A 21,744-nucleotide genomic window follows, 5' to 3' on the forward strand; every position below is an offset into this window, starting at 1 on the left:
AGTGGAAAAGAAAAAGCCATATCTGAGACTGGCTAATAAAAGGAAAAGATTAATATGGGCAAAAGAACACAGACATTGGACAGAGGAAGATTGGAAAAAAGTGTTAAGGACAGACGAATCCAAGTTTGAGGTGTTTGGATCACACAGAAGAACATTTGTGAGACGCAGATTAACTGAAAAGATGATGAAAGAGTGCCTGACGCCATCTGTCAAGCATGGTGGAGGTAACGTGATGGTCAGGGGTTGCTTTGGTGATGGTAAAGTGTGAGATTTGTACAAGGTAAAAGGGATTTTGAATAAGGAAGGCTATCACTCCATTTTGCAACGCCATGCCATACTGTTATGGATGAGTCACCGAAGGAGGAAAAAACAAAAATAATAGCTAAGTCCAGAAAACCAGAGAAGTTGGAAGCTATCGGATTGCAGACCCCCTGAACCTATCCACAACAACTAGCAGTAGCCGTGGGGGGTTCCTACGGTGCCCTAGACCCCTCGATCACAGCCAGAGAACTAAATTAGCCTAAAGACAGAAAGGGGAAATCTAAACTGCCCCAGAGCAGCCCCCAAAGCAATAGGCAGCCCCCAACATATAATGACTGTGAAGCAAGATGAAAAACACTAACACAGATAGAAAGATAGGCTGAGCAAATGATGGGGCCCAAGCTAACTAAATAAGACAGGACAGAAAAGCTGCTGTCTGCAATCCGCAAAAACCCTATCCAAAAATGTACCAACAGACTGATAGGAGAAACAGGCCCTGAAGTCGCTAGGCTTCAAAAAGACTATATCAGCACTCAGGTAAATTCTTAAGACAGAGCCAAAGATCAACAGATCAGAGACAAAAATGGAATTCAGCTCACCCCTGGCCGGGGATGGCAGAACTCCCAAAAAACAAGGCAAACAAAACCAGAACTAAAGTGTACAAAAAGCAGAGCAAAACTTAGCTTTGAGAAGCAGAAATCAGACTGGTCTCCAAGAATGCAGCAGGAAGATCACCATCAAGGCAGCAGGGCGTCGGCTGCCTTATATCCAGTCATCAGTTCCTGTGACCCAGTCATCATCTACCTGCTCAGCTGTTTGGTAATCAGCCTCACTACCTTCCTTCGCCAGAAGAGGGAGTTCATCAGACATCACTGGTGAAGGGAAAAATGAACTCACAACACCATACCCTGTGGACAGCGCTTGAATGGAGCCAATTTCATCCTACAACAGGACAATGACCCAAATTATGAAAGAACTATTTAGGGAAGAAGCTGGCAGCTGGTATTCTATCTGTAATGGAATGGCCAGGGCAGTCACCAGATCTCAACACCATTGAGCTGTTGTGGGAGCAGCTTGACCGTATGGCACGCAAAAAGTGCCCATCAAGACAAACCAACTTGTGGGAGAGGCTTCTGGAAGCATGGGGTGAAATTTCTCCAGATTACCTCAGCAAATTAACTGCTAGAATGCCAAAGGTTTGCAATGCTGGAATTGCAGCAAAGGGAGCATTCTCTGACATAAGCAAAATTTGAAGGAGAAAATTATTATTTCAAATAAAAATCTTTTTTTCGAACCTTGTCAATGTCTGGACGAGATTTTAACCCCTTACAGACCGCTGACGGGATAGTACATCAGCGGTCAGTATCCTCTGCTTTGATGTGGGCTCCGGCGGTGAGCCCACTTCAAAACCTCGACATGTCAGCTGTTATAAACAGGTGACATGTGCCGGCAATAGGCGCGGGCGGAATCAAGATCTGCCCGCGCCTATTAACTAGTTAATCCCACTGTCAAACACTGACAGCGGGCATTAAACTAGTATTTCCGGCGTCCAGCCGGAAATGAGCGTATCACCAACCCCCGTCACGTGATCGGGGGTCAGCGACGCGTTGCCATGACAATCAGAGGTCTCATAGAGACCTCTATGGTTGTTGCCGTCAGATTGCTATGAGTGCCACTCTGTTGTTGGCGCTCATAGCAATGCTGTATTACTGCTACATATGAGCGATCTGCTCATCTCCCATATGTAGCAGAGCCGATCAAGTATGGCATGCTTCTACTCTCCCGTGGAGACTATTGAAGCGTGCCAAAAATAAAAAAAAAGTGTTTAAAAATTAAAGAAAATAAAAATCATAAAAATTCAAATCACCCCCCTTTCGCCCCAATCAAAATAAACAATAAAAAAAATCAAACCTACAGATATTTGGTATCGCCGCATTCAGAATCGCCCGATCTATCAATAAAAAAAGGATTAACCCGACTGCTAAATGGCGTAGCGAGAAAAAAAATCAAAACGCCAGAATTACGGTTTTTTGGTCGCCGTGACATTGCATTAAAATGCAATAACGGGTGATCAAAAGAATGTATCTGCACAAATATGGTATCATTAAAAACATCAGCTCGGCATGCAAAAAATAAGCCCTCACCAAGCACAAGATCACGAAAAATGGAGACGCTACGGGGCTCGAAAAATTGTGCTTATTTTTTAGCAAATTTTGGAATTTTTTTCCACCACTTGGATAAAAGAGAACCTAGACATGTTTGGAGTCTATGAACTCGTAATGAGCTGGAGAATCATGATGGCAGGGCAGTTTTAGCATTTAGTGAACTTAGCAAAAAAGCCAAACAAAAAAGTGAGGGTTTGCACTTTTTTTGCAATTTTACCGCATTTAGAATTTTTTTTCCCGGTTTTGAGTACAAGACATGATAAAACGAATGGTGTCGTTCAAAAGCACAACTCATCCTGCATACAGCCATACTGACGGAGAAATAAAAAAGTTATGGCTCTGGAAATAAGGGGAGCGAAAAATGAAAAAAGCTCCGTTCATTAAAGGGAGTCTGTCACCCCATTTTAGCCCTATCAGCTGCGGCCACCGCCATCAGGGGCTTATCTACAGCATTCTGTAATGCTGCAGATAAGCCCCTGATGTAACCTGAAAGATAAGAAAAACACGTGAGATTATACTCACCGGGGGGCGTTGCAGTCTGGTCCAGGGCCTCCCATCTTCATACGATGACGTCCTCCTCCTAACTTCTACCTCGGCTGCCGCGCAGGCGTGCTTTATCGGTCCTGTAGAAGGCAGAGCAGAGTACTGCAGTGCGCAGGCGCGGGACCTCTGTGCCCTTCCCGGCCCCTCGCACTGCAGTACTTTACTCTGCCCTCTACAGGTCAGATCAGTACGCCTGCACAGGAGCCGAGGGAGAAGTTAGGAGGAGGACGTCATCGTATGAAGATGGGAGGCACCGTACGCCGGGGTGAGTATAATCTAACGTGTTTTCCTTATCTTTCGGGTTACATCGGGGCTTATCTACAGCATTACAGAATGCATTACAGAATGCTGCAGATAAGCCCCTGATGGCGGCGGCCCCAGCTTATAGTGCTAAAATGGGGTGACAGACTCCCTTTAAGTGGTTAAATTAATTTGGCAACTCAATAGATGAATAAAAGTCGGAGTTTTCATGGAAAACACAAAATTGTCTGGGTGACCCCAAGCTTTGGAGCGGTCGTGTGTTACACAAGCGATTCCCCTGAGGGTTAATAATCCTCCCTGTCCCCTAGAGGTGGAGGGGGTAACATGGGGCCACTTGTGGGGTCTCTGCTGTTCTGGTGTCAGCGCTCTTCACACGTCACACGGCGTCCGCCGTCTATCCCAGTCACAATGGCGCCCCTTCCCTCCTGAGCCTGTGGGGTATCGGCACTCAGGAGACACGGCGCACTGTGCGGCCTCAGCGCTCCTGTCACCTTTAGGACAATGATACATTGGGGGGAAAGTCACATTTCTGTGAGGAAAACAGGAAAATTGTCATTTTTTCCTTCCACATTGCTGAAATTCCCGTCACACTGTCCGAATTCAGAGATTGTCCTGTCAGAAAGGAGAAGACAGGGAGCGAAAGGGTTAATAGGACTCACAGGAGGAACCGGCCCAGAAAGCAGAAGGTCCAGGAGTGTCCACCACATATATGGCTGCTCTGTGCACACAGGACCTGTAGTGACGTCATGCCCATGTGACCAGAAGGGGCGGTGCCTCCTCCTCCATAGAGCAGACGGGAGGAAGCTGTGGCCCCGCCCACACTGTCCAGCATTCACCATAGGAGAGCAGTGTGGAGAGCGCGCAGCAGAGGAGCGGAGCTTTCAGCGGGGAAGAGCGCGGAGGAGGGAGCAGCCGACACCCCGCAGAGGACAGAAAGAAGACGGTCTGTGGAGAGAGAGTGTGGGGGGGCAGAGGCTGGGCATGGGGTAACAGGCAGAGGCTGCCAATGTGGGGTGGGGAGAGGCGGAGCTGGCGCGTGGTGGACGGGAGCGGAGCCGGAGCTGGCGCGTGGTGGACGGGAGCGGAGCTGGCGCGTGGTGGACGGGGCGGAGCCGGAGCTGGCGCGTGGTGGACGGGGGCGGAGCTGGCGCGTGGTGGACGGGAGCAGAGCTGGCGCGTGGTGGACGGGGGCGGAGCCGGAGCTGGCGCGTGGTGGACGGGGGCGGAGCTGGCGCGTGGTGGACGGGAGCAGAGCTGGCGCGTGGTGGACGGGAGCAGAGCTGGCGCGTGGTGGACGGGGGCGGAGCTGGCGCGTGGTGGACGGGAGCAGAGCCGGAGCTGGCGCGTGGTGGACGGGAGCAGAGCCGGAGCTGGCGCGTGGTGGACGGGAGCAGAGCCGGAGCTGGCGCGTGGTGGACGGGAGCAGAGCCGGAGCTGGCGCGTGGTGGACGGGAGCAGAGCCGGAGCTGGCGCGTGGTGGACGGGAGCAGAGCCGGAGCTGGCGCGTGGTGGACGGGAGCAGAGCCGGAGCTGGCGCGTGGTGGACGGGAGCAGAGCCGGAGCTGGCGCGTGGTGGACGGGAGCAGAGCCGGAGCTGGCGCGTGGTGGACGGGAGCAGAGCCGGAGCTGGCGCGTGGTGGACGGGAGCAGAGCCGGAGCTGGCGCGTGGTGGACGGGAGCAGAGCCGGAGCTGGCGCGTGGTGGACGGGAGCAGAGCCGGAGCTGGCGCGTGGTGGACGGGAGCAGAGCCGGAGCTGGCGCGTGGTGGACGGGAGCAGAGCCGGAGCTGGCGCGTGGTGGACGGGAGCAGAGCCGGAGCTGGCGCGTGGTGGACGGGAGCAGAGCCGGAGCTGGCGCGTGGTGGACGGGGGCGGAGCTGGCGCGTGGTGGACGGGGGCGGAGCTGGCGCGTGGTGGACGGGAGCAGAGCCGGAGCTGGCGCGTGGTGGACGGGAGCAGAGCCGGAGCTGGCGCGTGGTGGACGGGAGCAGAGCCGGAGCTGGCGCGTGGTGGACGGGAGCAGAGCCGGAGCTGGCGCGTGGTGGACGGGAGCAGAGCCGGAGCTGGCGCGTGGTGGACGGGAGCAGAGCCGGAGCCGGCGCGTGGTGGACGGGAGCAGAGCCGGAGCCGGCGCGTGGTGGACGGGAGCAGAGCCGGAGCCGGCGCGTGGTGGACGGGAGCAGAGCCGGAGCCGGCGCGTGGTGGACGGAAGCGGAGGCGGAGCTGGCGCGTGGTGGACGGGAGCGGAGGCGGAGCTGGGGCGTGGTGGACGGGAGCAGAGCCGGAGCTGGCGCGTGGTGGACGGGAGCAGAGCCGGAGCTGGAGTGTGGTGGACGGGGGCGGAGCTGGCGCGTGGTGGACGGGAGCAGAGCCGGAGCTGGCGCGTGGTGGACGGGAGCGGAGCCGGCGCGTGGTGGACGGGAGCGGAGCCGGCGCGTGGTGGACGGGAGCGGAGCCGGCGCGTGGTGGACGGGAGCGGAGCCGGCGCGTGGTGGACGGGAGCGGAGCCGGCGCGTGGTGGACGGGAGCGGAGGCAGAGCCGGCATGTGGTGGACGGGAGCGGAGGCGGAGCCGGCGTGTGGTGGACGGGAGCGGAGGCGGAGCCGGCGTGTGGTGGACGGGAGCGGAGGCGGAGCTGGCGTGTGGTGGACGGGAGCGGAGGCGGAGCTGGCGCGTGGTGGACGGGAGCAGAGCTGGAGCTGGCGCGTGGTGGACGGAGGCGGAGCTGGAGCTGGCGCGTGGTGGACGGAGGCGGAGCTGGCGTGTGGTGGACGGGAGCAGAGCCGGAGCTGGCGTGTGGTGTACGGGGGCGGAGCTGGCGCGTGGTGGACGGGAGCAGAGCTGGCACGTGGTGGACGGGAGCAGAGCCGGAGCTGGCGCGTGGTGTACGGGGGCGGAGCTGGCGCATGGTGGACGGGAGCGGAGGCGGAGCTGGCGTGTGGTGGACGGGAGCAGAGCCGGAGCTGGCGCGTGGTGCTGGCGCGTGGTGGACGGGAGCAGAGCCGGAGCTGGCGCGTGGTGGACGGGAGCAGAGCCGGAGCTGGCGTGTGGTGGACGGGAGCGGAGGTGGAGCCGGCGTGTTGTGGACGGGAGCGAAGGCGGAGCCGGCGTGTGGTGGACGGGAGCGGAGGCGGAGCCGGCGTGTGGTGGACGGGAGCGGAGGCGGAGCCGGCGTGTGGTGGACGGGAGCGGAGGCGGAGCTGGCGTGTGGTGGACGGGAGCGGAGGCGGAGCTGGCGTGTGGTGGACGGGAGCGGAGGCGGAGCCGGCGTGTGGTGGACGGGGGCGGAGCTGGAGCTGGCGTGTGGTGGATGGGAGCGGAGGCGGAGTCGGCGTGTGGTGGACGGGGGCGGAGCTGGAGCTGGCGTGTGGTGGACGGGAGATAAAACATAACCTTTAGTTAGATAGTAGAATAAATACAATTTTGTGTCCCCCAGAGTGAATGAATATAAATGTTTGGGTGAAGTCACAAATAAAGGGGCGTGAGGAGCACAGCCCGATCAGGAGGAATGATTCCCACTTGAAATGGCTGAACTGCAATCAGCAAGTCCCAGAATCTCACCTTGTGGATCTGGGAGAATCCCACAGAACCCCGCAAATAACGACTGACAGATTCTGGCTGCATATAACAGGAATGACTGGAATCTGGATGACAGTTATAGAGTTACCACCCGAAATATGCCAGAGCAATAAGGAAGGAAAGGCACAAGCTCAGCAATTCATGAAGCCGGTGCGGGAGGAAAAGGAGATCCTGGGTCCAGGATGATCCATACAGGACAAGGGGAAGAAAATGCCCTACAAGACCCCAAAGGGCTAACAGTAGTCTATCCCCAAGACTCCCCCCCCGACCGTCCACAGCTCCCCCTGTGCTAAACAAGCCCTGCATTCCCCCATGGAAGGGCCCAACGCGTTTCTTCCAAGCTGAGTCATCAGGGGACTTCTGCTTGTGATAGGAGGTGAGGTGCCATAGTGCTGAGCTAGAGAGGAATGGATCCCTCCACTCCTTGTCTGAAGCTGTGAGGAACGGCAGGACAAAAAGGGTTAACTTTACATAGATGAGGAGAAATTAATTACCACTTCCCATTAGGAATTCCCACAGGTGTTAACACTGAACATATGGTGTGCATGCCATTATGTCTCCAATCACTAGGACGTCTTACAGACGCGTGTTACCCCAGAGAAAGGCAGGGGGAGAACATACCATGGTACTTCTGGTGGTTGAAACGCACGCCAGTGTGCCATAAAGGCGCGTGAGCCACAAGGAAAAAATCCACCACACTCAAATGAAGGCGGGCTACTAATTGTGTCCAATGAGGTAGAGGCGTGCGCTCCACAACCTAGTGTTTCCGGTACGTGGAACACACGCCAAAATAACTTCCGGTTTCTTGAACCGCATAGAAGTAGAATATGAAACCAAGTTGGCTTGATGGCGCACGGTCCACAGCCTTGTATCTCCGGCAAGTGGAACGCACGCCAATGCCACATCCGGCAAGTGGAACGCACGCCAATGCCACATCCGGCAAGTGGAACGCGCGCCAATGCCACATCCGGCAAGTGGAACGCACGCCAACGCCACATCCGGCAAGTGGAACGCGCGCCAACGCCACATCCGGCTTTGATGGCACCTTCCCTTTAAACTGCCAGGGTTTTGTTGCAGACGCTCCTGTGCCGTTCCTGCGGTGTACATCTATGTTATGGGGCCCAAAGAGTTTCACTTGTTAAAATATAATGTGTCTTCTGCTTTTTTTATGTTTTTATTTTTACAAGAATTGTTGGAGCCAATTTTCTGTAGAAACATTTTAATATCGGCTTTTTCTGGAGTTTTTCTTGTAATATAGGAAAGCCTAAGGCCAGAAATAAACCCCATAAATCACTGTACATGGAGACTTTGGGATCAGATCATTTCTGTCCGTTGTGATTGTGGAACCTAAAAATCTTTTCTAAAAGCCTCAAACTTCTGTGTGTGACTCAGAGCTGAGATCTAACGTGAGAGAAGATTCCAGTATGGGGAAGACGGGAAACCTTCATATAGACGGCCGGTGGGGATGGAGTCAGTGACTGACTCTGGCCAAATCTGTTTCTAGAGCCGCAGTAGAAGATGAAGATGTTGTCCTCATCATGAAGGAGTTATTTCTCATGTCGCGTGTAATGAATATCTCCTGCAGTATTGCTAATGCCGATTCCAGTGTCGGTAATGAGACGAGAATTAGCGTTATGGAAGATGAGTCTATGAGGAACGTGTTCAACTGCCGACTCCGAGGAGGAAACTGCTTGTTGTCTGTGGCCTAAATATATAGGTTTTATTAGTAGATGTCAGGGAAGAAAACTAAACCCTGTAAGATAATAAATCTCCTCATATGTTTCCCTTATTATCTCCAGTAATTGTATTACACAGGATTCTTATGGTGTTACATCGGATCATCTTCTTCTCATTCAGGTCTCTACAATATCGGATCCTCTCAGTGAAGATCTTCTACAGAAGAGAATTTTCCTGATTTACCCACCAAGGATGGATATGGACAGAGACAAGATGGCGGAGAGGATACTACACCTCACCCTAGAGATCCTCTTCCGTCTCACTGGAGAGGTGAGAGATTCTGATGATGTCACATTACATCATTCTTATCTATGGGAATAACAGATGGACAGAACTGGAGAGGTGAGGACTCTGGAAATGTCTGGAGTGAGATTTATTAATGTCTCTCTCCATAACCAGGATTACAGTGGTGAAGAAGACCTCTAGTGATCGCTGTCAGGACCCTGTGTCTGAGGGATGTGAAAGACCCCTGAGCCCAATCACGGGGCCTCCACCTCTCCCCCTGATCCATGTGGACATCAATGACCAGAAGATCCTAGAACTCACCTACAAGATGATGGAGCTGCTGACTGGAGAGGTGACACTGCTGGGAATGCAGGGACATTATACAGTAACACTATGAAGGGATCGGGGGATGACGGTATCATTGTATGTGTCAGGTTCCTATAAGGTGTCAGGATGTCGCTGTCTATTTCTCCATGGAGGAGTGGGAGTATTTAGCAGGACACAGAGATCTGTACAAGGACGTCATAATGGAGGTTCCCCAGCCCCTCACATCTCCAGGTAATAGACAGGACTAAATACACACGGCCTATAATTATCTGTATGTAGAGAATGAATTCAGTCCCTGTATGTGTTTCCTCCAGATCTATCTAGTAAGAGGACAACACCAGAGAGATGTCCCCGTCCTCTTCTTCCACAGGACTGTAACCAAGAAGATCCCAGTGCTCCTCAGGATCATCAGGTAGATGGAGAGAAGGTGTCAGGAGATCTCCCCTATGATGTGTAGACGGCTGTGAAGGTCTTATGCTCAGTCTTGTTTTATCCACCAGTATTATATGTTTTATACTTGTGTGATGAGAACGGTGGAGATGGCAGGATTAGAGCTGATCATAGATGGGACTTCTCCATCTGTCGGTGACTTTTACAATATTTGTTTCAGGGTGAAGATCTGACCCATATTAATACTACAGAGACATATGTGAGGGGTGATGAATGGTGAGTAGTAACCACTGAATCCAGAGAAGTCACAGATTCCTCTCAGTCACTGGCTTTGGCTGCTTCATCGGTGGTGTAGTCCGGCCACATTACCATGATCACCATTTTGCCTCTAGACCACAACATTCTCCTCCACCCAAAACTGTTCAAATGACTTTGGGCATTGAAAGCCCTTTTCTATAGAACTTACAACCAATTACATTGTTTTTGATCCTAAGGAATTCAGATTACTGCACAATCTCTCCTGAAATGGGGAGCAAAACTATCTCTAATCTTCTGCTCAGGATTCATAGTAGCTCCAATGAGCCACCATAAATGAATGCAACTCTGGTTTACTGCTGTGTAATCTGTATTTGTAGTTTTCAGTTAATGAGATTCTCATGCTCTGGGCGGGGCTTTATGTGGTGCTCTGATTACATTTTTTTTTATTATTTATATAGCACCATTGATTCCATGGTGCTGTACATGAGAGGGGGTTACATACAAATTGCAGATGTCACAGTAAACAAGCTAACAATCACAGATTGATAGAGGGGAGAGAGCACCCTGCCCTTTAGGGCTTACATGCTACAGGATGGTGGGTAAGGAGACAGTAGGTTGGTGGGTCGTAGCAGTTCCGGTGTTGGTTGAGGTGATATCCCCGGTAGTGGTGAGAGAGAAGGAGGTAGCGGGGTCATTGCAGGCTGTAGGCTTTCTTGAAGAGGTGGGTTTTCAGGTTCCGTCTGAAGGATCCAAATGTGGTTGATATTTGGACTTGTTGGGGCAAAGAATTCTAGAGAATTGGGGCAGTTCGGGAGAAGTCTTGGAGGCAGTTGGGTGAGGAGCGAATAATTGTGGAGGTGAGGAGGACCAGAGATTACGTGAGGGAAGGTATCGGGAGATTAGTTCAGAGGCATATGGGGGAGACAGGTTATAGATGGCCTTGTAGGTCAGTATTAGTAATTTGAACTGGATACGCTGAGGGAGTGGGAGCCAGTGAAGAGATTTGCAGAGGGGAGAAGTGGAGGAGTAGCGAGGAGAGAGATTAATTAGTCGGGCAGCAGAGTTAAGGATGGACTGGAGAGGTGCGAGGGTGTTAGCAGGGAGACCACAGAAAAGAATTCTGCCGTAGTCGAGGCGGGAGATGAGGTCATGCACAAGTATTTTAGTAGGTTGAGGAAAGGACGGGTTCTTGAAATATTTTTGAGCTGGAGGCAAGAGGAGGTAGAAAGAGCTTGGATGTGAGGTTTGAAGCACAGGGCAGAGTCAAAGGTTACTCCGAGGCAGCAGACTTCTGTTACTGGGGAAAGCGTGATGTCATTAATCGTGATAGGTCAGGTAAGGAAGATCTGTGAGATGGAGGAAAGAAGACTTCAGATTTGTCCACATTGAGCTTGAGGAAGCGAGAGGAGATGGAGGAGGATATGGCTGATAGACACTCCGGGATTCTGTACAGCAGAGAGGTGACATCTGGGCCAAAATGTTGTACCCAAAATGTACCCACTCAGAGAGGTAGATCTGAGTGTCATCGGCATAAAGGTGGTACTGGAATCTGTGGGACTTTGAGTTGCCCCAGGCCAAGTGTATAGATTAAGAGTAGGGGTCCTAGAACAGAGGCTTGGGGGACTCCAACAGAGAGAGAGGGTGGGATGAGGAAGGTAGTGTGGGAGTGGGAGACGCTGAATGTGCGGTTGGAAAGGTATGCGGAGATCCAGGATAGGGCGATGTCTTTGATGCCAAAGGAGGAGAGGATATGTAGTAGGAGGCAGTGGTCAACTGTGTCGAATGCAGAAGACAGGTCTAGAAGCAGGAGTAGAGAGTATTGTCCATTTAATTTTGCTGTAATTAGGTTGTTAGTAATTTTGGTCAGGGCTGTCTCAGTGGAGTGATGGGGGCATAAATAAAGATTGTAGATTGTCAAAGAGCAAGTTAGATGATAGATGGGAAGAAAGTTCAGCGTGGACGTGCTGCTCCTGGAGTTTGGAAGCAAATGGGAGCAGTGATATTGGACGATAGCTGGACATTGCGGTTGGGTCGAGGGTTGGCTTTTAAAGGATAGGCGTGATTGTGGCATGTTTGAAAGCAGAAGGGAAGGTACCAGACGTTAGTGATAGGTTGAAGAGGTGGGTTAGGGATGAGATAAGTGTGGTGTTGAAGTTGGGGAGGGGATGGGATGTGGTCGAGTGCACAGGTTGTGAGGTGCGATTTGGAGAAGAGACAATTAAGCTCCCCTTCAGCGATGTTGGAGAGGGAGGTTATGGGGTTTGGGCAGTGGTCTGGTATACAAAGGGGTTGTGTTGGTTGAATGATGAAGACTTGGCTTGTTTGGTAGATCTTATTTTTGAAGTGTGTGCCAAATTCCTCGGCAGAGATAAGGGAGGTTGGAGGGGACAGTGGTGTGACCTTTGACCGCACACGGCTATCACATGTGCAGGGGGGCTTATCTTAGTCATCCCACTGCTGTCAACAATGAGATGAAAGCAGCAAGCTTGTCTTGCCCCAACAATTTACCGCAGGGGTTTATTGTAGATATCCCACTGCTGCCACAATATGTCACGAACTGCCGAGATTTATGTATATCCCACTTTCCAGTTCCACTTTGGAGCTCGCAGGCGCCCCCCCTTACCTTCAGGTCAGTCAGAGAACTGCACCTAGGAAGTCGCCGGACGGGCTACTTGTTGTGCAATGGCTATTAGGTCCACTTGCAGTGCGGGAATTATAAATGCTTTGGCCGCAGCTACACAATCTGCCTATAAAACCCGCTCAGTCACTACCAGCTCTACCCACCTAGCCAAAACACACCGCTGCCACCAACTTCTGATTCTCTATATTATTTAAAATTAATACAGGGGTTCCGAAGCCAACCCAAATAGTAGCGTAATTAGCTTATAGGCACGTGAATTCGTCACAGAACAAGGAGACGGAACTAATAAATTTTATATTTACTCCAAAAAGTAGGCACTGTTTACAGAGATATAAAAAGATCTTACAATGGGAGACAATTAAAATATGTACATGCCTATAATATTGTGGCTATTGTTGGGCTTATAAAAAAAATTACATCCAGCAAAATGTCACCGGCGATGGCGGCGCCTGCACAGTAGCATCTATATCAACTATATATATATATATATATCAGCACAATTTTGGAAACAAATTTTTTTTCCTTAGGAAGTTATAAGGGTTAAAAGCTAAACAGCGATTTCTCATTTTTACAACAAAATTTACAAAACCATTTTTTTTAGGGACCACCTCACCTTTGAAGTGAGTTTGGGGGGGTCAGTATGACAGGAAATACCCAAAAGTGACACCATTGTAAAAACTGCACCCCTAAAGGTACTCAAAATCACATTCAAGAAGTTTCTTAACCCTTCAGGTGCTTCACAGGAATGATTGGAATGTGTAAGGAAAAAATAAACATTTACTTTTCTTTCACAAAAATTTTCATGTAGACCTAATTTTTTTTTTACTTTTGCAAGGGTAACAGGAGAAAATGGATGATACGTTTTGTTTTGAAATTTCTCCTGAGCATGCTGATACCCCATATTTGGGGGAAATCTACTGTGTGTGCGCACGGCAGAGCTCAGAAGGGAAAGCGCACCATTTGACTTTTTGAATGTAAAATTTGCTGGAATAATTAGCGGTTGCCATGTCGCGTTTGGAGAGTCTGAATTCAGCTTACTGGGAGGGATCAGCAAAGGTGCATGAGTGGTCACAGACGTTCGGTGGTCAAGGCTGGTGCGGCGGCAGCGCTCTGTGCTGGTGCGGCGGCAATGCTCTGTGCTGGGGCGGCAGTGCTCTGTGCTGCGAGGGGCCTCCGCCACCATTTTGTCAAAGCCGGAGTCCCCACAGCTCCATTGCTGCGATGCGCCGCAGCATTTGTAAGTATATTCCGACTCTAAAAAATTTTTGGGAAAAAGTGCGTCTTATAGTCCGAAAAATATGGTACATTTTTACCGCTAAAATGTTGTTTTAAGCCCAGATTTTACATTGGAAAATAGGTAGATAAGTATATGGTCAACATAGGTAAAACTAAGGGTGTACATAGATGTGTTGTGAACTCTCTTAATCTTACTTTTGAGGCAGGGCTCCCTCTGGTGGATACTGCTGGTAGTGGAGCTGGTCAATTTGATGTTAATCCAACAGCTGCAGAGGATGATTGGAGAAGTGGGGGTAGAGACTGGGAGTACATAAGCGAGCAGACTTCTCTCAGTGGCTGCCGGGGATACTCCTGTCTGTGCATAGTGAGGATATCTGTCTCCTGCCTGATCCTGCATTTTCCAGCTAAGTGTCATTTGCTAAATCCTTTGCATCTGATTTTGCCTTGCTGTCAGGAGTCAGCTGGCTCCCCCTGGGGCTTCTGGCTCCTGCCCTGTATTTTTGTATCTTGTGTTTGTTTGCTCAGTCACCTGCTGTATTAGCCTGTTGCTAGCCTCCATTTCACACCTGAGTGCTGATTTAGTGGGGGCGAGGTTGTGCTAACCTCAGTATTTTTGTGCTTCAGTCATGTTGGAATTTGTAGGGTTTTTGCGTGATTGCAGACAGTGCCTTTTCTGTCCTATCCTATCTAGTCAGTGTGGGCCCCATCATTTGATCAGTCTATTTTCTGTCTGTGTCTCATCTTGTCTCCCCGACAATATATGTTTGGGGGCTGTCTATTCCTTTGGGGATCTGCTCTGGGGCAGTTTAGATTTCACCTTTCTGTCTTTAGGCTTAGTTAGTCCTCCGGCTGTGACGAGGCGTCTAGGGCATCGTAGGAACGCTCCACGGCTACTGCTAGTTGTGTTGTTAAGATCAGGGGTCTGCAATCCGCTGAGTGACCAACCTTTCTGGTGTTCTGGTGGCATAGCCTTTTGCGCTTTCCTCCTCAGTGACCCATTCATAACATAGATAAATTCGAGGAAGGGTGTCATTTCCAATTCCCAGAGGGGTGTCATTTCCAAAATGGGGTCACTTCAGGGGGGATTCTGCTGTTGTTGCCCTTTGGAGAGCCTCTAAGTGCCAGAACACCAGAATTTCCCCTGAAGTGATCCTTTTTGGAAATGACACCCCTCTGGGAATTCATCTATGGATATAGTGACCATTTTCACTACATGGATGATTTCCAGAAACTCTTAGAAGTTTCAGAGCAAAAATTGCAAAAATGTCATTGTAGTGCCCAATATATTGTGCCCAATTTGTGTCTCTGGAGACCTACCCCCGGAAAATGTTAAAAGGAACCTGTCACCCCTCTCAGGCGTTTTTAAGTAAAAGAGCCACCTCCTGTATTTTGTCAAGCAGTGCATGGAAGTCCATAAATTAGTTCCATAAGAATTGATATATCAGCGGTCACTTGTTTGACCTTTTAGATGTGCAGCAGCTGACTACTAATCATACATGCCTGATCTCTCCTGCAATAGGTGAGTGGATTTCTTTTATATTTATTATTAACCCAGATAAGACCCTATTTGTGCTTTTTTGTTCCTATAGTGTACTATATTGAAAGCTGTCATGGAGGCATAAGGCTGGCAATGATGGGCATTGTGGGTAATAGCAAGTATCATGCCTCATTCGTCTCTTGGAACATACACAACATCTTCTCTGGGTGTTCTTTCTTGTTTCAGTTACTGAGATGAGTACAATAAAATGTCGCTCAGTGAGTCTTCTGACATCAGATTCTAAAGGATTGGCAGGGACAACATTTTCAAAAACAAGATTTTCAGTGATCTTTTCCTGGTAATCAAAACCATTTTTCCAGATGTCCCCAGATAAGTAGGGCATCCTGGTGGGTTTAGTTGGCTGTCTTTCCCCTCATAAATGTGAAATGCTGATGTGTATCCGGTTGAACTCTCGCACATTTTATAGAGCTTTATTCCGAACCTTGCCCTCTTAGAAGGAATAAATTGCTTGAGGTGCAGTCTTCCTTTGAATTTTACAAGGGACTCATCAATGGAAATGTTTTCTGTTGGGGTGTAGAGCTGTAAGAACTTTTCTGTCAAGTATTCGATGATGGGTCTGATTTTGAATAGTCTGTCATGTTCTGGGACATCTCTGGGCAGGCATTGACTATTGACGTTAAAATGCCAAAATCTCATGAGCATTTCATAACGGGTCCTAGGAAGAATGGCAGAAAACATAGGGGTGGCTTGAACAGGGCGGTTGGACAAATAGGACTGAATGATCGTTTTTTAACAAGCCCCATAGCGAATGTAAGTCCTAAAAATGTTTTAATTTCTAGGATATTAGTTGGTACCATAAATTTGACCTAGCATAATAGGATCGTGGATTCTGGCTGATGAATTTGGACGCATATAAATTTGTAGGACAATATGCTCTTGCAAGCTGTCATAAACAAATTAAAAAAATTAATTGGTCCAAAATTTTCCACCTCCACATTTATACCAGGAGTGGCATTAAAATTAGGGATGAATGGAGTAGCCGAATCCGAAGCCTCCCTTCTGAGAAATGCTACATCAAGAGGCAAAGCCCCTTGGACATTGGTGTGCGCCAATTCGCGAGCACTAGGGACAACGCTAGTACTGGGCATTGTTCCCTGAGTTGGTGACATTTCTCCAGAAGCGCTATTTGTCCTTCTTGTTGTACTGGTCCTTGTGTGTGAGGATGGACCAGAATCACTGCTCATTTCTGAGCTATCACTGTGGCTGCTAATAAAGCCCTCGCCATCCTCATCGCCATCTGACACTGCACTTTCTTCACTGTCAGAACATAAAAGTGCATAAGCCTCCTCTGCACTATAAAACTGACGGGCCATTTTATTCGTTTTTATTTTTTTTCCCGTAAGTAGAAAACTACGACGTGACTGATGTGACCTAATTATTGGGGAGACAATTGAGAAAAGCCTAATTCTTTAGCCTACCTGTTATGAACAGGTCACCGAGGAGGATGGCAGGAATAGGCTAGGCCACCAGAAAACCAGAAAGGTTGGTCACTTAGCGGATTGCAGATCCCTAGTCCTAACAACACAACTAACAGCAGCCGTGGAGCGTACCTATGATACCCTTGATGCCTTGGCACAGCCGGAGAGCTAGCAAAGCCTAAAGCAAGAAAGGTGAAATCTAAACTGCCCTGGAGTAGACCCCAAAGGAATAGATAGCCCCCAAACATATATCGTCGGTGAGACAAGATAAAACACAAACGCAGGCAGAAAATAGACTGAGCAAATAATGGGGCCCAAGCTGGCTAGATAGGATAGGAAAGGAAAGACACTGTCTGCAATCACGCAAAAAACCCTGAAAAATCCAACATGTCTGATGTACAAAAAAACACTGAGGTCTCACGACCTCGCCCCCACTATATCAGCTTTCTGATATGAACTGGAAGCAAAGCAAAAGAGACTAATATAACAGGGGATTGAACAAACTGACACAAGCTGTAACATATGGAGCGGTGGTCTCTTACAGCCCCCAGCAGGGAGCAAGCTGAACCCTCACAACAAGCAGAAAGAGACAAAACCAGATCAGATGCAAAGGATTAGCACATGAACAACTTAGCTGAACATTGCAGGATCAGGGCAGGAGACATCAGACCTCAGAATGCACAGGAAAGCAATCATCACCCGGGATTGAAGGAAGTCTGCTGACTTAAATACTCCAATCAGTAACCCCAGATCTCCAATCGTCATCATCATCAGGTGGCAGACCTCTGTCAATCCGGCCAGCTCCACTACCTCCAGTAACCACCAGAGGGAGCCCTGACCCAGAAGTAAGAGAATTCACAATACCTACCCCTAACTTTAGAATAAACCCTAACTTTAGCCCAACAGTAACCCTAACTTTAACCCTAACTATCCTATAAAGAGAGCACGGCACTCAGGAATAGTTTGGTTGTTGGTGCTCAAGTCGGATATCCAACCCATCAATCAAAAATGACAAAAATCTTGGCACTCATTATGTGAAATATTCAGACACTTTTATTTTGTGCATCCAGACAGAAAGGTTTAAACGTTTTCAGTCTTACACACAGGGCAGCCAGACCACGGACCAGGGCTTCACCAGTGCAATTCAATTCTAGAGGTTGTATAACCACTGCTATCAGTGCTGTCTTCACTCCTTATTTTAGTGACCCTAGAGGTCCTTTTTCTGAAGCCCTACGCTGTACAGCTGCCTGTTCTAATTTTGGACGGCTCAGTCCACATACGCTTTCCAGACGCCAGCCATTTAACATTTCCACTGGCCATCCAGGCTCTCTACTTTGTCCTTCTTTTGGCTACCATTGGAAGGATTTATTTATTTCAGTAAACGAGATTTTTCTGATGAAGGTCCTATGCTGGACTGAAAACGTTTAAACCTTTCTGTCTGGATGCACAAAATAAAAGTGTCTGAATATTTCACATATTGAGTGCCAAGATTTTTGTCATTTTTAACCCTAACTATAGCACTAACCCTAACCTGCCTTAGTTGTTTTTTTACTTTATAGCACAATCGCTGACTGACACAGCTGGTGCCAGCAGCACTTGTAACACTGTTTCTCCTCTAATCTCTCACTGACAGGAGATCTGAGGAGAAACAGTGTTTTTATGATGCAGATTGCCCGGGAAAGTTCGCTGCTACAACAAACTTTCCTAGTGATTTGTCTCGTTGCCTGGTGTGATGCTGACATCATAAGGACCTGAACCAACCAGGTCTCAATGAGGTCGAGGGTCACAGGATACGTTGTGCGCTGGAATCCCCTCGTTATAAGGTACATGGGGGCCTGATGAGCACAAAACCGCCGACCGTAGATAAACGTCAGTGCTGCACAAAGCCCTGCTAGCGCCGACATTTATGTACTATTGGTGGTCACAAAGCGGTTAAGTTAAAGGCACCATAATTTCTGTCCAGGCCTAATTCATGAGTTTTATTTTTTTTAAAGTACTGTGGAAGCATGGTTGAAAAGCAATATCTGACTTTCATTTGCTTCAAGTTATTTCTGTGACCATTGTGGGTTTATCTGTCAGTAAACGAGGGGTTCCAACAATTTTGACCACGTGTGTAGGAGGAGTGAATATTTTGACTCCACAGCCTCTTTCTGGAAATTAACACGCAGTGGATGTTGGAGAGTGAAAATTACACATTTGCCATTTTCTTACCCAGCACATAGTGCCCAGATTGTGCTCCAGGAGACACACACCAAAAATTAAGTGGGTTCTTCTCACTATAATATTGCTGAATACAGGGATCCTAAATGTTGTTGGCGCACACTGCAAGACTCCGAAGTGAGAGCGGATTTTGCTGGATTGGTTTATAGAAACCTTGTTGCTTTTCAACAGCCTTTGGGCCACTAATAGTGTGGGAACCTCTGTTTTTCCACTGACAGATGATGGACCCGAGTGGGGACTTGTTTTTGTGAGATGAGAATTGGTATTATTTTCGCCTACATAACATTGATTGGTTTCTTTTTATTTGATATTTGGGAGGCAGAATGAACAAACAGTTGAACACCGCACACTACTGGCTCATCCAACAAGGTTTTCTATTAGACTGTGAACTGTCATTGTCTTGGTAAATAATTAAAGTTTTTACATAAACTGTCCATAAAAATGGCAAGCTAAGTAGAAATGTTCAAAAATATAAAACTCAAGGATATTTTATTAATAAGTAATAATTGTTTTTATCTTAGCAGATGACTGTACCAGGAGATCAGAGGGACAGCTGACATATTCAACTTTTAAATCGGATGATCTTGAGATCCTACAAGCTACAACTGAAGTGATTGCTATTACTCCAGATATATCATCATCCATTCACAGCAAAGATCTGTCATCTGATCCTATGAAACAGGTCCCATCTTCTGATTCATTACTGACTACTAAGGAAAATCAAAGTAAAAAAAGAGGCAATAAAAAACAAACTGCTCCTAAAGCAAAGAAGTCATTTTCCTGTTCAGAATGTGCGAAATGTTTTGCACATAAATCACTGCTTGTTACTCACCATAGAACTCACACAGGAGAGAAGCCTTTTTCCTGTTCAGAATGTGGGAAATGTTTTAACTAGAAAGGGAATCTTGATGATCACCAAAGAACCCACACAGGAGAGAAGCCTTTTTCATGTACAGAATGTGGGAAACGTTTTAACCGGAAATCAGATTTGGTTAATCACCATAGAACTCACACAGGGGAGAAGCCTTTTTCCTGCTCAGAATGTGGGAAATGTTTTAACCATAAAGGGAATCTTGTTAAACACCAAAGAATTCACACAGGCGAAAAGCCTTTTTCATGTTCAGAATGTGGGAAATGTTTTGCATGTAAATCACATTTTGTTAGCCACCAGAGAGCTCACACAGGAGAGAAGCCATATTCATGTTCAGAATGTGGGAAATGTTCTAAACGGAAAGCTCTTCTTGTTAGACATCGGAGCAGTCACACAGAGTAGAAGCCTTTTTCATTTTCTTAATGTGGGAAATATTTTACTTGGAAATCAACTGTTAATAAATATCAGAGACGTCACATAGGGGAGAAGCCTTTTTTATGTTCATAGCAGGGTGTTATGAATGAGTCACCGTAGGAGGCAAAAACAGAAATACTAGCTAAGTCCAGAAAACCAGAGAAGTTGGCAGCTATCGGATTGCAGACCCCTGAACCTATCAACAACAACTAGCAGTAGCTGTGGGGGGTTCCTACGGTGCCCTAGACCCCTCGATCACAGCCGGAGAACTAAATAACCTAAAGACAGAAAGGGAAATCTAAACTGCCCCAGAGCAGACCCCAAAGCAATAGGCAGCCCCCAACATATAATGACGGTGAAGCAAGATGAAAAAACACTCACACAGATAGAAAGATAGGCTGAGCAAATGATGGGGCCCAAGCTAACTAAATAGGACAGGATAGAAAAGCTGCTGTCTGCAATCCACCAAAACCCTATCAAAACAAGAGCCAACAGACTGATAGGGAAAAAAGCCCTGAAGACGCTAGGCTTCAAAAGACTATATCAGTACTCAGGTATTTTCTGAAGACAGAGCAAAAAGGAATTCAGCTCACCCCAGCAGGGAATGGCAGAATTCCAGAAAAACAAGGCAAAACAAAACCAAAACACAAATGCAAAAAGCAGAGCAGAAAACTTAACTTTTGAGGAGCAGGAATCAGACTGGTCTCCTAGAATCCCTCTGAGAAATCACTAGCAAGGCAGAAGGATGTCGGCTGCCTTATATCCAGTCAGCAATTCCAGCCACCCAGTCATCATCATCCTGCTCAGGTGCTTGGTAATCAGCCTCACTACCTTCCTTCACAGAAGAGGGAGTTCATCAGACCTCAATGGTGAAGGGGAAAATTAACTCACAACAGCAGGGCTGTTGAGTCGGTAAGCCAAACCTGCGACTCAGACTCCTCAATTTCCCTTACACCGACTCCAACTCCCACATATATTGCTTATATTTAAGTGAAAAATTTATTGTTGTACAATGTGAACAACAGACATTTAATCATTTCTATGATCCAATAATCAAGATATGTAGATAGAACATAATATCTATTTATTGGAATACAACTTTATAACACAAAAAACTAATAAATTGTAAATATGTAATACACTGTATACATGTATACGGTACAGACCAAAGTTTGGACACACCTCCTCATTCAAAGAGTTTTCTTTATTTTCATGACTATGAAAATTGTAGATTCATTCTGAAGGCATCAAAACAATGAATTAACACATGTGGAATTATATAATTAAAGTGTGAAACAACAGAAAATATGTCATATTCTAGATTCTTCAAAGTAGACACTTTTTGCTTTGATTATTGCTTTGCACACTCTTGGCATTCTCTTGATGAGCTTCAAGTGGTAGTCACCAGAAATGGTCTTCCAACAGTCTTGAAGGAGTTCCCAGAGATGCTTAGCACTTGTTGGCCCTTTGGCCTTCACTCTGTGGTCCAGCTCACCCCAAACCATCTCGATTGGGTTCAGGTCTGGTGACTGTGGAGGCCAGGTCATCTGGCGTAGCACCCCATCACTCTCCTTCTTGGTCAAATAGCCCTTACACAGCCTGGAGGTGCGTTTGAGGCCATTGTCCTGTTGAAAAATAAAT

General features: G+C 48.1%; 2 protein-coding genes across 2 annotated transcripts in view; one reads left to right on the plus strand and one right to left on the minus strand.

The window, feature by feature from the left end:
• Positions 1–21,744, minus strand: part of LOC141075662 (uncharacterized) — a 109,316-nt gene that overhangs the window by 43,030 nt on the left and 44,542 nt on the right. The window lies entirely within an intron of this gene.
• On the plus strand, positions 6,487–9,554 carry LOC141075621 (oocyte zinc finger protein XlCOF8.4-like). The gene is made up of 5 exons (XM_073562726.1): positions 6,487–7,184; positions 8,666–8,815; positions 8,945–9,122; positions 9,205–9,328; positions 9,412–9,554. The coding sequence occupies exons 3-5, from the start codon at positions 9,099–9,101 to the stop codon at positions 9,552–9,554; spliced, it is 291 nt and encodes a 96-aa protein (XP_073418827.1). The 5' UTR covers positions 6,487–7,184; positions 8,666–8,815; positions 8,945–9,098.

Source organism: Dendrobates tinctorius, unplaced genomic scaffold (assembly GCF_039654945.1).
Source record: "Dendrobates tinctorius isolate UK_male_01 unplaced genomic scaffold, ASM3965494v1 ptg000366l, whole genome shotgun sequence".
Classification (NCBI taxonomy): Eukaryota; Metazoa; Chordata; class Amphibia; order Anura; family Dendrobatidae; genus Dendrobates; species Dendrobates tinctorius.

Excerpts from the sequence above, each read along its gene's own strand:
- LOC141075621 (XM_073562726.1), top strand. The coding sequence starts at position 9,099 with ATGATGGAGCTGCTGACTGGAGAG. Across the intron at positions 9,123-9,204 it reads TGGAGCTGCTGACTGGAGAG|GTTCCTATAAGGTGTCAGGA; the intron begins GTGACACTGCTG and ends TGTATGTGTCAG. Across the intron at positions 9,329-9,411 it reads CCAGCCCCTCACATCTCCAG|ATCTATCTAGTAAGAGGACA; the intron begins GTAATAGACAGG and ends TGTTTCCTCCAG.